Raw genomic sequence first — 16,107 nt, forward strand, 5'->3', positions numbered from 1 at the left:
TCACGAAGTCGCGGGTTCGAATCGCGGTCCTGGCCACTGAGCTTCCAGGGAGGCGAAATACGAGCCTGCCAATGAAATCAAGTTTCGATGCAGGTTAAAGACTCTTGGAAGAAAAAAAAATTAATTCCCTGCTACGTCGCTTCTCACTTCCAGTGTTGCAAAAATCAATCGCCTATAAAGGCTTTCACCTCACCAAGCAAAAGGCGGACTCTTATCGAACCTATCCGCTTCCTTGCGAGTGGGGAATAGAATAAATAAAAAAAGGTGCAATCCCAAGAAGCAAGCGCACTGAGCGCTGCAGCCTTGGACTCATGGTGGACCCACCAACCAAAGGCGCAGCAACACGGCGCTGGCCACTTCGACCGTCGGCCGAGCTCTGATCGGTGCTGGTATCGAGCCGCGTTCGATCTCCCCGTGCGCCGTGGTAGCGGCCCCTGAAGTCCGCTCATTTGCCGCCAGCCTGAGGAGCCGGGGTCCCGGAAGCGGATATGGGCTGCGGAAACGTGTTCAGGCGCGAGGCACCCGCTATCGCACAGGCTCAGCCTACGAAGGAAGACTGCAATAGCGCGACAACGGTGAGCATTCGATACAGTGCACGTCCGTATAGCGGGCTCATAGGCTCCCATCTAAAGGCAACTCTCACGGTCTGTTTACAACCAGTAAGCATTCTCAGCGCGAAAACTGTTGCCGCCGATCCAGATCTCGTTTTTTCTTTGTCGGTAACCCAAACTCACCATTTAAAGAAGACAGTTTAGAGGCACGCAGTACGTCTAGTCGTACTGAGTATACCAATAAATTAAATTTGTTTTCAGTGATTTTGAATTAGCGTTTTCTGCGTTTACCGATAAATGTCAAAGGAACCGGCTTCCCAGCTTTTATATTGAATATTCAGCTGAAAGCAAGAAACGCGGCTGTGACTAATCATTAATGCAGAAAGCCGGAGGGTACTCAGCCAGCACGCGTCTCTGGGCAGTATGCTGTCGACCACAAACGCGTAAACGTTTTCTCAGAATTCCAGCGCTCTATCTTCAAATGCGATAACATACGTCGTGGTTGCGTCAGGACTGATGGGTTTTCACCGGTTTTCCACAATGCGCGCGCGCGCGCGGCGCACACACACACACACACACACACACACACACACACACACACACACACACACACACACACACACACACACACACACACACACACACACACACACACACACACACACACACACACACACACACACACACACACACACACACACACACACACACACACACACACACACACACACACACACACACACACACACACACACGCACGCACGCACGCACGCGCGCGCACGCGCACACACACACACACACGCACGCACTTTCTGTTCTTTTGAAGAATTCAACGAAGGTGCTGTTTGTAGTAATACAACAAAATTGAAAGTCGACGTGACTAAAGAGATGAAAATGCCTGGATTACTAAAAGAATGCCAATCGCTTACAAGAGGCGACCAACCATGTGTATGCATTCCGAAGCACGTTCGTTTTTCACTACAGGGCGGCCAACCAAGTCTATCCCGTTTGATTATTTTTGTAACCGCCTTTCATCTTTACATAGAACCCATTCTCAGGGGCGGATGTCATCAGCATCGGCAGCGACATTGGACTTCCCAAGTCCGAAGATGCAGCTGGCCATACAGACAATATCATCCTCTGCACCGATTCCTCGAGGGTACGAGTCACGCACTCCGCGCCAGCAGCGAAGCTCTGACGCACATTTTTTTGGTAAATGCAAGGTACACACACAATGCAGAAAAGTGAAGACAAAGCTTAATATTCTCATCTCTGATCTTCCTTTCACCTTTACGAAAACGTATTCAAGGCGTTCGCTCTGCTATACTCGTCAAAGCTAAAGCTTCTGTGTTTGCATCAATGCGGGTCGAATAAAAAAAAATCTTATAAATATAACGCCTGAACAGGCATGCAAAATCAAATGCAGTGTCTGTTCGAAGCGAATTAGCGCCAGTATGTTTTCAGAACTAAGCAGCGAAACAAAACATTCAAAATAATCTTTATTTGTGATTTAGCTTTCTACACTGGTTAACCTCGAGCGATGATCATCGTCTCTTACCGTTCTGGGAACAAAATAGGAGATTACATACTACTGTAAGTAAAGCTAACGTGTGCTGCACTTTCATCTTTGAGAAGGTGGTGCGCAATAAAATATATTTGCATTGCACCGTTGCTAATGGTCTGGGACAAACAGCGGGGCGTTGTTTATCCTTGCTCTTTCGACAGATTGTACTGGACGTCAATGGCTCACATGAATGCGTTTTATTCCATACTCAGGTCTGCCATTACTTGCTGTATCCCGAACAGACTACGCACCTGTATTCGTACTTCGAGTGCATAGGTGGAAAGTTCGACAAAACCCTGTTCTTCGGGCTCCAGTACATCCTGAAGAAGTGGATGGTGGGACCGGTGGTTACCGTGAAGAAGATCAACGAAGCCAAAGAATTCTTCAGGATGCACTTTAATCAGGAGCTCTTCAACGAGTCCGGTTGGATGCATATCGTCGAGGTACCTAAAGAATATTTTTTACTAGAGTGGAGAGCTGGGCGAGTCGGTACATGATTGAAGAAGGAAACCAGCGCAAAAGACGAAGACACAGGAACAAGGAACACAGGACGTCGCTGGGAAGAAAGTTGCCCATGGAACAAGAAACATGATTTAGTAGAGTGGAGAGCTGGGCGAGTCGGTACATGATTGAAGAAGGAAACCTTGTGTCTTCGTCTTTTGCGCTGGTTTCCTTCTTAAATATTTTTTTACATGGATTTAAGTCGTTGGGAGCTAGCCACTGTAAAACATGCTTGTCTTTCTAGTTGTATTCGCGTATCAACCATTCAAAAGGAGGGCGCCCGTATCTTGCAAGGGCCAATCTGTTCCAGTAATCCTTCTTTCTGAATACCGTCGAGCGATGGAGCTGTTTGCCTACACCCGTCGCTGAAAGCGCTGACGTCTGTGTGCTCGAAAAATCAGTAACGACGCTCTCGATGTAACCTCTCCTGCCTAAGCAGCGCCGCGGCCTGCAGTTTTGTGAAGTATAGAATGTATATTTAAGCAAATACGACCTCATTCGAGAAGGGGGTTCCAGGACTCAACTACTGCAATAGTTTTCAAGGCTTTGATGTTTAGAGAAACGCAGCAAAGGCACATTGCACATGAGGTGCTAAGAGGTATCTTGAAATGAACAGTGGCACGAGGGCTTACTTTGGGGTGTGAGGTGTTGCGCGTAGTCAAAAATGCATCGAGGTAAGAAGTTAGAAGACAGCTGAGGGCACATCACCATTCGGCGCTCACGGCAAGACAATAAATGATGCCATGCAGGGGAACGGCAGAGCATGCAGGAAGGGCAGAGCAAAGTCTGATATAAAGAATGGCTGAGGGCATGCTTATTGGTAGCGCACCAATACGAGACAAGCTGGTGAATATCGAAGAAAATTGATGGGCCGCCACGGTTCTTAATACTTGTACAGATGAAGCGTTGACTCATAGTGGAGGAAGTAGCAATTTAAATAGTAAGTGTGCGGAAAGCCATAACGCCGTAACAAAGGGCATTGAAGGTAAATTCAGAAGGAGAGAGGATAGGAAGAAGATAAATTCAATGGTAAAGAAGCTGCTCGTGGGCCAGTTTAGAGTCGACAAAAGTTAAACAATAAAGATATTTTTCATACTAATTCAAGAGGTGGAGCCCTGTCGTTTGAACCAAAATCGCGGGGCTTTATACAACGCGCGGTTGTAAAGAGAAATACGCCCGAGATAAGAAGAAAGGGGGGTGGGGGGTGCTTTTTGTGTAATAAATCTGAAGAGATAGTCATGGGTTTTTAGAATGTCCCAGTAACCATCCAATTGACGAAGCCAGCACAAACGGCATTCCCGAAGCCCTATAAGGTTCAGGTAAATTGAATGTGTCCACGGTGGACATCACTAAAAAGCGGTTACTGGACTGGGGGCAAATGTGAAGGAAAGCAGTGTAAAGACACGATTAGAGGAGCCAAATTTTCCGCTGTCTAAATTTTACAATTCTTTATTAAAGAATGCTGCATTTCAGGACAACTGCAAAACATAAATCTTCTTGTAAACAGAAGAGAAAAACTGCTGAGGCTGGTGCAGCCCGCGTTCGCCCCGTTTCAAAGGAAACACTTTCACCATTCAGTGATTCTCCTTATTATAGGCTGCAGGTCATGGCAGTGTCTTGATCCGCAGTTTCATAATTTCAAGGGAAGATTAGAGACATCCAGCGAAACCCATCGAAAAGATAGCTAGTACGACTATCGCGGTTGCTCTGCGAGTTAGCAAATCAAAGCTGGCAGCAGTACGAGTAGAGCACCGGACGCGAAATGAGGAGATCGTGGGTTCGGATACCACCAGCGGCATGTGGTCGATTTTATTTTACTTTCTAATCAATTACCTTCCAACCATCAAATAATCACACTACTGATCTCCCACTGATCTACATCACAGATAAAAAAGCAATACTCCCTTATGCTCTTTGATTTCGGTGATTGTTAACTTCCTTCATATCTGCCAACAGGAAGGCAGACGACGTACAACCTTTGTCAAAAGTTTAGAGCCCAGTGAGTTTGCTTCTAGGCCGTGTAAGGGGGGGGGGGGGGGGCTCCTTTAACATTCGTGGAAGTCGTATTCATTCAAGAAGGCAGGACCTGAGCTCGTCTTACCTTCAGGACATTTGTAACAACGCTGAGGAAGCATTACGAGCCAGACGGGTTGGCTCAGAAGCAATCTCTCTGGGCTTTAAGCTTTTGGCAAAGACTGTACCTGCCAATCACGAAGTCAATTTGCTTACGAGGCGCATACGCGACCAACCTTGTAGTCTTAGCCGTTCTTTCTTTTTTTAGGTTAATCGTATACGTTGGTGTGTACGTGGCATGTCGCTGTGTCGTGATAGCCACGCGAGCTTTCTCCCCACCACGTGTCTGGGACAGCAGCAGCACGACGGATGCCTGCCGCTCTCGATCAAGGCGGTGCCCGAAGGAAGCCTCATTCCTAGGCGCAACGTCCTCTTCACGGTCGAGAACACGGATCCGGAAGTACCCTGGCTCACCGACTGGTGTCAGGTGGGCTCCGGCTTCTTCAGTCATTTTGTATCGTCATCATCGCCCTGACCACGTCTACTGCAGGACAAAGGCCTCTCTCGTGTCTCTGCAATTAACCCTATCCTGTGCCAGCTGCAGCCACCTTATCCCCGCAAACTTCTTAACCTCATCCGCCCACCTAAATATTCCGCCGCCGCTTGCTACGCTTGTCTTTTCTTGGAATCCACTCAGGTACCCTTAAGGACCACCGGTTATCTTGCCTTCTCATTACATGTATACCCAAGTCAATTTCTTCGCGTTGTCCTTAACTTAAGCTGAAACCTTTTCGTTAGCCTCCATGTTTCTGCCCCAAAGGTAAGTACCAGTAAGATACAACTGTTGTATACTTTTCTTTTGAAGGATATTGGTAAACCATCCATGATCTGAGAGAACCTGCCATATGTGCTCCACCCCATTTTCTCGTCACTGCTGGTCAGCAACACTTAGGAAAGTGACCACGGACAGAAAATACAGCAGAACTGGTAGCTAGCGGCCTGTTAGAGTGGATTCCAAGTGAATAAAAATGTAATCACGAGCAATCGGAAATCAAATGGAGTGGTGAGCTTTGCAGGTTCGAGGTAATGACATGGCCGCTGATGGCACGAAACATATACTATTGGAGGTCACCACGAGGCGCGTTTGACCTCCAAGGACTCAATCCGGTAGCTCACGATGATGTCGACTGCGATGGCTATGGCGAACATAAGTCCTCTGTATGTGCAGGCGCTGCTGACGCAGACGTGGTACCCGACCGCGGTGGCGACAAACGCGTGGCACCACAAGGAGCTCATGGCGAAGTACCTGGTGGATACCTGCGGCTCGGCCGCTAGCATCCCGTATCAGCTGCACGACTTCGGCTTCGGCGGTGCTTCCTCCGTCGAAGTAAGCCTATATGTGCTGACGTCAGGACCGACAGTCGACCTGAGAAGTTGTGCAAAACAACAATTTTCGTCTTATCTTGATAAAACGCATTACGTTACCGTTTAAGCGAGCAATTCAAATTTTGTATCGGCTCAGGCATTCGCGCAAAACTAGAAGCAGTAAAACCGGTAAAACGATCTGCGGTAAAATTTTAGTACTGTCGGCACATACCATCAGACTACCACGAATCTGTATCCATGACGCAGCTATCTCAAAATGTATCGTGCTTTCTTAGTCAACAGAGTGTCTGCTCTATTTTGTTACCGTTACATCCCCTTCAGTGCGGAATCTTGCGTAGAAAGCGGTGCGGCCTTAGCGTTGATGAACGGAACGGCGAACAGCGGCAGCCCACACAGCACATGCTTCGGCTTATGGTTTATGGGGTTTAACGCCCCAAAGCGACTTAGGCTATGAGGGACGCCGTAGTGAAGGGCTCCGGAAATTTCGACCAGGACCCCGGCGCGCGTCAGTTCTTTTGTGTGCACACATCCTGAAAAAGTGTACAAACGCGCGTTATTTTATAGCACATACGCCGTACTTTCTCTCACATTTCTCATTTTTGCTGGCCTGAAATCGCAGTCACACTCACTCACCATTGCTTCCAGCTTCGGGATACATAACATCATTCAAAGTGCTTATCTCAAAACAAATTTTTGCGGCGTTTCAAACGTGCAGAGCAGCACGTGCATTCAGTCGCACCAGATGTCACCAATTAGCCACGCATCGTGTTCCCAAAAACTATGCACAGTAATTCTCCTCTCTCTGCCTTTCCCCTTCTCCAACTTCTTCCCTCAGAGCTCAGTTCAGGTCCTTATTTAGAGTGAGACAGATACCATGTCTTTTATCATATCGTGCTCCTCCAGAACAGCCTAGGAACGGGCTCACAGTTACCTGATTTAGAGAAAACCTAGCGCAAAAACATGCAACCACAAAGACAGAACAGACGAGACACAAGCGCTTGTGTCTCGTCTGTTCTGTCTTTGTGGTTGCATGTTTTTGCGCTAGGTTTTCTCTAAATCAAGTATGCACCAACTAGCCCAAAAAGAGGTGTTAATCACAGTTACCATAACGCGAAATGCTAAAAAAGGATGCCGCCACCGTCTGGAAGACGAAGTAACGAGCGTTAGCTGTTTGATATGTGACGTCACCAATAAATCACCAATTGGGTTTCTATTGATTTCCTATGACGGGCGCCATATTGGATTTATCGGTGACGTCATCACTTGGCAGATATATCAGTGATGTCACGAATCAATCCCTAATTCAATATACTAATGACGTCGCCAATCAATCACCGATTGGGTTGCTATATATATTTACTATGGGGGCCGCCATCTTGAATTCCTGGGACAGAAAATTTCATGCCGAATAGAGGTGGTAGCAGACCCCAAGAAATCGAGAAACGTGATAAGAGCTAACACTACCTGGAATTGTAGGGCAGAGAAATCTCCACCCTGGATGCCATGATCCGAACAGCATTTAAGAAAGCACTATACCTACCCCTAAACACCTCAACCGAAAAACTCCTCCAGCTAGGCCTACACAACACGACAGGTGAGCTTATCGAGGCCCACCGACAGACACAATACATACGTCTCGCGAGAACCACCACCGGCAGACACATCCTACACACCCTCGGTATCAGGATACCAGCCACGGATCCCACACAGCTCCAGGTCCCCCACCACATTCACTGCGAACTTCCTATTAAACCTCTACCCAAGAACATGCACCCCACCTACCACGAACCACGCCGCAGAGCTCGCGCACGGGCGCTCTACAAACACTATGGCACGGAACCGGATGCCGTGTGGGTGGATGCCGCAAGCACGGGCGAGGACGCGGTTGTAGCCATCACGAACTCCTCCTTACAACCGATTTCCACCCTACACATATCCCCCACAGCCACTTCGGAGGTGGCTGAAGAGGCCGCCATTGCCCTAGCCATCACGCGCACGGAGGCCCGGTATATACTATCGGACTCTAAAACTGCCATACTAAATTTTGCTCGCAGGAGAGTTCACGTCCTTGCATTTCGCATACTGAACTTCCTCGCCGCACACCCGCCCCGCCACATGGTGCTCATATGGGTGCCTGCCCACTCCGGGAATCCCGGAAACGAGGCTGCCAACGCTTTAGCCCGAGGTTCTCTCTACCGGGCACCGGCGGCCTCCGATCTAGGGTTCTCATGGGAGCGCATGTATTCATTCAGTGAACTGACGCAGGCCTGCAAAGCCGAGCGTCAGCTCTACCCCCCACCCCATCCCTCTCTCGTCAATTATCACCAGACATTTTGGAGGCGGCTCCAAACACGCACCTAACCCTCCAAGGGATATCCGTTCGCGCTATCACCAAGTCCACACAAACCCCTCCTGTGCCCTCTGCCACCACCCCAAAGGCACTCTCGATCATATCCTTTTCCTCTGCCCGGCGGATCTTCCCCCGCGGGGCCTGGAGAACCTTACCACTTGGGAGGCCCTATTGCGCTCCGAGGAGCCGGCCAAGCAAGCCATCGCCACAGGCCGGGCTGCCAGCGTCATGAGCCTCCGGGACATGAACGTTTGAGTGCAGTGGGGCCGTGCGGGGCCCCAAGCACCTGCGTGTCCTAAACTTCCCTGTGTCTATTAAACTCCACTGTGTCTATTACACCTAACGCTCTTAAAAGCCGCGCATGCAATTTCTACCCGCCGCGGAGGCTCAGTCTACTGAGCCGGAGTACCTGGGTTCCAACCCGACCGCAGCGGCCGCGTTTCGATGGAGGCGAAACGCAAAGAGGCGCCCGTGTGGTGTGCAATGTCAGTGCACGTTAAAGATCCCCAGGTGATCGAAATATCCAGAGTCCTCCACTACGGCCCATCTTTCTTCTTTCCCTCCATCCTTTATCCCTTTCCTTACGGCGCGGTTCCGGTGTCCACCGACATATGTGAGACAATTACTGTGCTAATTCCTTTCCTAAAAAAACAATTTTCATTTTTCATGCGCTTTACGATGTTACTGCATCTTAAAGAACCCCGGGATGGTCCAAATTTATCTGGAGCCCTCCAATAAGCCCGTATTTCTTTCTTCCTTCTTTCACTCTCTCTTACCCTATATATTTCCCCGGCGCGCTTGGGGCGTACTTACATCGATTGTAAGAAAGCTACTGTACCTTCCTTTCCATTTCTCATAACGAAATTAATATAACGTATTTATATATGTAGTCGGCGGCCTTAGGAGGAGCGGCGCATCTGGTCAACTTCCTGAGCACCGACAACATAGCTGGCGTTCAGCTCGTCCACCGCTACTATGGCCATCCCATGGCGGGATATTCCTACCCATCAACAGATCATAGGTGAGGAACGCTACTAGACGTTGGGTTAGAAGTTTTTGTTTGTTTTATCGGGTTTAACGTCCCAAAACTCAATAACGGTTCACAGAAGACTAAAGTGTGTGAGTTTTCATGGACTCCTTTGTGTATGACCACAGCGTAGAGAATTACAACACAGAGGACAGAAACACGACACATTACTGCTGGCTGTGCTTTTTTATACGCTATGTTGCTCATTCTGTAGACAATACTACAAGTCATGCTTTGCGCCTTCGTGACTGCCTGGGGATGGGGGGGGGGGGGGGGGGGGGGGGCGTGCGCACAGTGAAAACTTCGCGTTTCCGCTTCGTCGTAGCCTGTGACCATTTCGCTCAGTGGATCCATGTTGGCAACGGCAACACGAAGATCCCCATCCATGGCTTGCGCATGTAGCACCATGACCGCGTGGGGTCCTGCGGGACAGTACGTGGCGTGCCGTCAGGCGATGCACGCCTTCCCCAGCGGACCCGCCTCTGTGGCCAGTGACGCTTACCACGTGGCGAACTGCTGCGAGCACGTCTGGGGCCAGGACCTGCGGCATCTCGTCGAGGCCCGCGCTGAGCTCCATGGAGGCATGCTTATCGTCAGGCTGCAGTCCGGAGACCCGCCAGAGATCGCCGTAGAGGCAAGACTCTCCCCTCTAAGCTATTCAGAAAACATGGGTGTTCATTCCGCTCGAATATCGTGCAGTGGAAGCCAGGGAAAATGTTGCCGGATGCCGCATTAAAGACCTCTTAGGAACGGTACGTATTTTGGCGATTGAATTATATCATTTTGATGAAATGTCCGAGAAAATGCTTACTTGGTCAAATATTTAGGCGAATCCCCCAAGGCGGAGAAGATTTGTTTGGTTTATGGGGTTTTAACGTCCCAAAGCGACTCAGGCTACGAGGGACGCCGTAGTGAAGGGTTGCGGAAATTTCGACCACATAGGGTCCTTTAACGTGCACTGACATCTCACAGTACTCGGGCCTCTGGAATTTCGCCTCCATCGAAATTCAACCGCCGCGGCCGGGATCGAAACCGTGTCTTTCGGGTCAGCAGCCAAGCTACGTAACCACTGAGCCACCACGGCGGGGAGAAGTAGATTTGTAATAAGGGAGCAATTACTCATTGGCATCCGCGCAAGCACAGCCATACGGCTACAGAGGAAAGCTAGCAGCTTTCTCACAAACTTCGTAGTTAAAGAAAAGTTCGTCCTGGTCCGGGGTAGCCGTATATAGCTGCGCTTACTTCCTCATAATCGGCAGTCTGCAAACGTAGTTTGTAGTTATGTTTCATTGGCCCCGTATTTCAATATCACCTGCGCCGAGGTCGATCATAGTCTGCATATTATTCACCTACAGAGCCATCTGCACATGCGCTTATTGAACCACGCATGCGCAGACGGCGGCTTCTGGCGGGAATGGATCGCGCTACGCAAAAAAACTTTATACCGTTCACACATGCTGTTTCTCGGCTACTGAGATTTTTCGCCGTTGTCTCCTCTGCTCAAAGGTCTTGGAAACGCTCGGCCGGCACTACTCAGTGGCTGTGAACTCACTGGGCTTCCGCGAGCTTCCCCCGTATGTGCGCCTGATGCACAGCGACGGCGTGACGCTGGAAATGGCCGAGGCCGTGCTGGCCAATGCCAAGGCACACCGCTGGAGCGCGCACAACGTGCTGCTGGCTAGCGACGGCTCGCTCATGCGAGAGCAACGGGGGCCCGCGCACCGCTTCTCCTTCCAGTGCAGCGCAGCGGTCGTCGACGGAAAAGAGGTGACCGCGCACGGGACCTGCATACTTTGCCTATCTTAACGAAAACGTGTGCCAACGAAAGCCGGTACAATCTCTCAAGGTGTTCAAGTTACAACCAATGCAGTTAGCCAAGTGATACTGGGTACGACACTAGGGCAAACAGAACTCCATCCAGCTTCTTGGCGCTCAAAGAACTGCGCTGAGATTACGCGCCTCTCAGGACCCAGCTTTCACACCATTACCACTGGACGTAAATTAGGGGGCCTCCGTCACTGGCGACCGAGCCCAATTTTACTTCTATCTTCTAATGTGCCACCTCCAATGCACCTCAAAAGCCATCCATTCTTACATGCTTGTGTAGCATTTCGTGCAGGGCAGACGCCCTTTGCGGCAGGCACTGTTCATGCTTCGTTCTGGCCCGCGATAGGGACACGAGTTGGTGAAAGAGGTAAAGGTAGGACTGGGTGCTGGATATGCACTCCCTCTCTACGATTTCATCAAAGGCCTCTCCTCTGCGCTTAGCCAGCTGCGGCCATCGTATCCCCGCAAAATTCTTCTTCTTGCTGCCCCCTGCTACGCTTGCCTGCTGTTCTATGTTTCGAGGTCTGTAACTCAAGCAATCTGCATGTGGTCACAACTTGCGTGTGAAAAATGAGTCGGTGAGCGCAACCTCTCCACGTCTCATCGAATGATGTCTTGGACCAAAGGTTGAATCATGAGCAGGCGCTTGAATTGCAACAAGCGAAGGTTGGGTATAAACGCAGACCTCAAGATCGAAGGCATGCATTATAATGTCAAGGCCAGTAAAAGAATTTGCTGGTTGCCACAGGTATTAGAAGGTAGTACTGAAGTCATGGCACAAGAAATTCAAAACACACCTGCAACCAGTCTTTAATTCTAGCACTTTGCAGTGCAAGGAAAGGCTACTGCGCTTTGTAGCGCTATTGTTTTACAGATGCAGGATGGCAAATAGCAGCGCCCTTTAAATAAGGTTAACAAACGTTTCTATAAAGGTAGCCTCTCTTGAAGACAAAGGTAGCAACTCTCTCAGAATACTGAGAAAAGAAACCCCAACTTTCTGTTGCCCTTTGAAGCGAAGTGGCAGCATATCTTAATTTCTCAAATGCCTCGAATTGCACTGTAAATGGGACAAACCGTGGTCCAGTGTCATAGCACAACTTTTCACTATGCTTGATTTTCAACATTACCAATTTAAATGCCATTCTTTGTATTGTGCAGGTACCGAGACTGAGTGATAGAATGATTTATTGTAAAACAATACCTGCAATATTTTTCACATTTTTCATTCAAACAGAGGGAAGTACACAGGGATCCTGCAACGGACACCGCATTGAGCTCCAAGAAAGGCAAGCTCACTCTGCAGAGATCTGGCAGTAGCTACATCACAGTGGAGCAAGGCCAAGGAAACCCTGATGAGGTACAGTCTTTGATAATGTTACTCCCGAACGTGAAACTTAACTGTCTCATAGTTTTCAGTGTGGAGCTTGCAAATAGAGTAAAACCTTCTTGATACGTTCTTGGCTAATATTTTCCCGGGTAACATGATTTCCCGGTCACTGCGTTAAAAATGTGGGCAAATCCTGGTCATACAGATTTCTCCACAAACAGGTCCACAGGCGTTCTCATAATGGGCACTGGACTGTGATTGTAGTAGAGGAAGAGTTGAGGATTTAGCTCCCCCCCTCGTTCTCCCCTTAGCCCAGAAAACCGGTTTTCCCGAGGATCGTGAAAAGGTCTCCAATACTTACAGTGACCAACTGCAAATGTGCAAACAAACCAGTGGGCCGAACCCAGGGGGACGCAACATGGAACAATTGGAATGCAGCAACAGCCACCCCGCCATGGTGGTCTCTCCGCAGTTCCATGGTGCAAATGGATGAATCATAAAAAAAAATTGCGCGTTTACATACAAGCGGACCATTCCGCGCGAGGACATGACAAGAAGAGGAGAAGCGCAGCAGCTTCTTCGTAGAGCCTTAGAGCAACGGGATGAAGCATCTAAGAACTACACGGATGCACCCACATACGAGCGAGGCGGGTCTGCGAAGCGCAGAGTAAGAACGCTGCTACAATCAGCCACTTGGTGGCTTCCTCAAAGGGCATTCATGCAAGAGTGTGAAGCATGTGTAAACAAAGAAGAAACAGCTAATTTGGCCATTGCCATAAATGGACCAAATGTATTGCGAAGATTCTTCCCCACCAAGAACAACAGAAATGCCGTCTGTATTCTGTAAGCGCTGAAAAGGAGCTGCTCAGACCTTATGCCTAGGAATGCTAACAGAAACTTTTAAGGAGGAAAAATGATGAAAAAGACTGTACCTCATTCAACAGTTACATTCTTCAAATTTGGGCGGTTCGGATCATATGTTATCCCGGATACATTTTTCCGCATTATTTTTTTAAAACGTACCAACGGGGTTTTACTATAGGCCTATACTAATTACACTTGTGGGAATACCGAATTTTCAGATTGAAGCCAGTACAAAGCGAATAATTTTGTTTGAATAACTTTGAAGCGAAACTAATAGCTTCGAATCTGAGCAAGTTTTTTGCTATTCCGAAAGTACCAGTGGAATAAGAGGCTGCTCATTAAAGCTCAGAGGCGTACGTTGAATGACATGGTTTGCTTAAACTTCCAAAGGCAACTGAATAAAATAAAGTCAAATACAAATAAATGCTTTTAAACTGGTGTTCAGCAGTGTTCAATCAGCAACAAGCCAAAGTGCACTAAACGGCATACTCTCAAGGGATTCTCCATTTGACTATACTAATTCACAAAACTTGGGACAACATGTAACCTACCTTTAAGGGTAAAATGCGATAGCATTAGGGATCCGTTCTGCGCAAGTACTCCTTCTGTTTCACAGATTCATAGATCGCAGGAAGTACTCACATTAAGGTGGCTATTTCAAATACAGCCACCAGTGGGACTTGCAGGACCCAGGTTGCTCTTCCCGAGCTCCCGTAAGGCTCATTTTTGCACAGATGTTCTTCAGAAGCCTGTCTATCTTTCAGCTGATGAGCTGATGCGCAGTGCCATGGTGGGCAGGTGGCAATTGTACTGAATTTATTTTAATTAATTTCATTGCTACCCATCATGGTGGGCAGGCTGCCACCTCCCTACCGTGGAAGGTGGGCCACCCGCTTTTTGTGGTCCGGACAGAGGGGTGCCGGCTTTTATGATGAAATTTAACAATGAAATTTCTGACACTATCAATAATTTTAGACTTGAATGGCACCAAATCACGTATCCCACAGGGTCAATATACAGAACTGTGGATGAGGTTTCGGATGCATCACAAATGATTGTTCAACTTATAACGCCGATAAGGTTGCAAAGGTCCTAACAGAAAAAGGTTGCAGCGAAGCGCGTGAAAGGTGTACCCCAACGCCGAGACCATAAGCGCAAGAAAGTAACGGTGCTCTTCGGTGCACACTGCGTAACTGCATCAAAATGCTTCGCAGTCGTAATGTCTTTAAATATTTAAACATTTTGCCAGTCCCAAACCTGGGTTGTTGAAAGGTGCAAACAAAAGCTTATCGCTGACTTAGAGGTTGGTTTCTTGCAACATCGCAACTATGAAAACCAATGTTGATGGAGTGCTTGCCTCGGGCAGGCACAGCACAGTTCCCACCGCAGCGTATTCGCTTTCAAGTCTGGGCTCTGCCCATCACATGTACTCGTCGGCAACCTGCCAAACAGAGCAGACCTCGAAGGCAGAGTTTGTGTACGCAGCCGCTGTGCTGTCGTCTGTGATGCACACCGACATCCAAAGCGGGGCGATCATGTAAGAGTGTTGCAGAGTGCATAAGACCATCGACTGCTTCCTCCAGCAGCTTGGAAATTTGAACTTCGGGAGAAGTTGTGTTTCGGAAGTTTGAGCGATTTTTTTGGATGTTTGAGCAATCCCCATAAAGACCAAATAAACAAGGTTCCACATCTCCACAATTACCACAAACGTGTAAGATCGCATGACTTGCACTTGATAACAGGGACAGGCATGAGACACTGGTGAAGGCCACCATAAAGGCATCAACAATACACAGCAAAGTTTATCCTATGCTAGGATAGTTGTGGATGCTGAACATGGTGCTGTCATTTCATTAGAGCGACGTCAGCGATGCACGGGCCGCATGATTGGCGATTCCGGCATCGGCGTATGTGCGGGTAGCACTTAGTGCTTGAGGGTGCATTCGCGGCTTGCACATTCGCATCATCCGCAGTGGCATAGAAAATTCTGAACGTTGCGCACAACACACTCCAGCCAGGGATTTTGTGAATGCGCATTATCCTGAAATTTGTGTCATCCGAGATTCTACTGTGTTTTAGTTCATTGCAAGCAGGTTGACAACAATATGTACTTCCGCAACAGCACTATAAAATTTATAATTGTTCAACTTTGGAGCTCTAATGGAGCTCACATGCGGTGCTCATCAAGGAATGTGTGTGCAGTAGTTGTTACAACTTGATGCTCGCAAGGTTTCATCCATATCAGATGGGTACTTTTTTTAGTTAAAAAATTCTGCGCTGCAAGGTTTTTACAGGCCACAGCTGTGCTTAAAAGTTATGGTCCAGCACTTTCACAACTAGCACATATTTATTTACTGATCACTGCAAGTACTGCCGCATGACCAGACTAACTGTGCAAATTCCTTTCTTCCAGGACTGCCTTGTGCAGGTGTTTAGAAATGGCCATCTCCTTGTGGACCAGTCTTTTGAAGACATCAGGAGACGCTCCCAAGAACCTTTACATGAGCTGCTCAACACATAGTACAACAATCCACTGCTGTTGCCACTCCCACTGCAACACACACAACCATTGTTTATAAACTATGAAATGTGGCAGCAACTCTTGTCAACAAACTGTACATGTTTTATAAATAGTTACTGTCTTGTGCTGCAGCATACCACAGTATTTCTGAATAGTTCTTTCATTTGAGCAAGCAA

General features: G+C 48.3%; 1 protein-coding gene across 1 annotated transcript; it reads left to right on the top strand.

Moving 5' to 3' along the window:
- The first annotated feature begins 483 nt into the window (after nucleotides 1-483).
- On the top strand, nucleotides 484-16,079 carry LOC144096936 (nicotinamide phosphoribosyltransferase-like). Its single transcript, XM_077629744.1, has 10 exons — nucleotides 484-575; nucleotides 1,597-1,710; nucleotides 2,328-2,558; nucleotides 4,988-5,116; nucleotides 5,858-6,016; nucleotides 9,256-9,386; nucleotides 9,795-10,119; nucleotides 10,788-11,159; nucleotides 12,454-12,576; nucleotides 15,824-16,079. Exons 1-10 carry the CDS (start codon nucleotides 489-491, stop codon nucleotides 15,929-15,931), a joined length of 1,779 nt encoding a protein of 592 aa, XP_077485870.1. The 5' UTR covers nucleotides 484-488; the 3' UTR covers nucleotides 15,932-16,079.
- The last annotated feature ends 28 nt before the right edge of the window (nucleotides 16,080-16,107 follow it).

Source organism: Amblyomma americanum, chromosome 7 (genome assembly GCF_052857255.1).
Source record: "Amblyomma americanum isolate KBUSLIRL-KWMA chromosome 7, ASM5285725v1, whole genome shotgun sequence".
NCBI lineage: Eukaryota > Metazoa > Arthropoda > Arachnida > Ixodida > Ixodidae > Amblyomma > Amblyomma americanum.

Bases quoted from the DNA above. Each gene is read 5' to 3' on its own strand.
- LOC144096936 (XM_077629744.1), top strand. From the start codon at position 489: ATGGGCTGCGGAAACGTGTTCAGGCGCGAGGCACCCGCTATCGCACAG. The intron at 576-1,596 runs GTGAGCATTCGA...ATCTTTACATAG, and splicing joins ACTGCAATAGCGCGACAACG to AACCCATTCTCAGGGGCGGA. The intron at 10,120-10,787 runs CCGCATTAAAGA...ACGCATGCGCAG, and splicing joins AGGGAAAATGTTGCCGGATG to ACGGCGGCTTCTGGCGGGAA.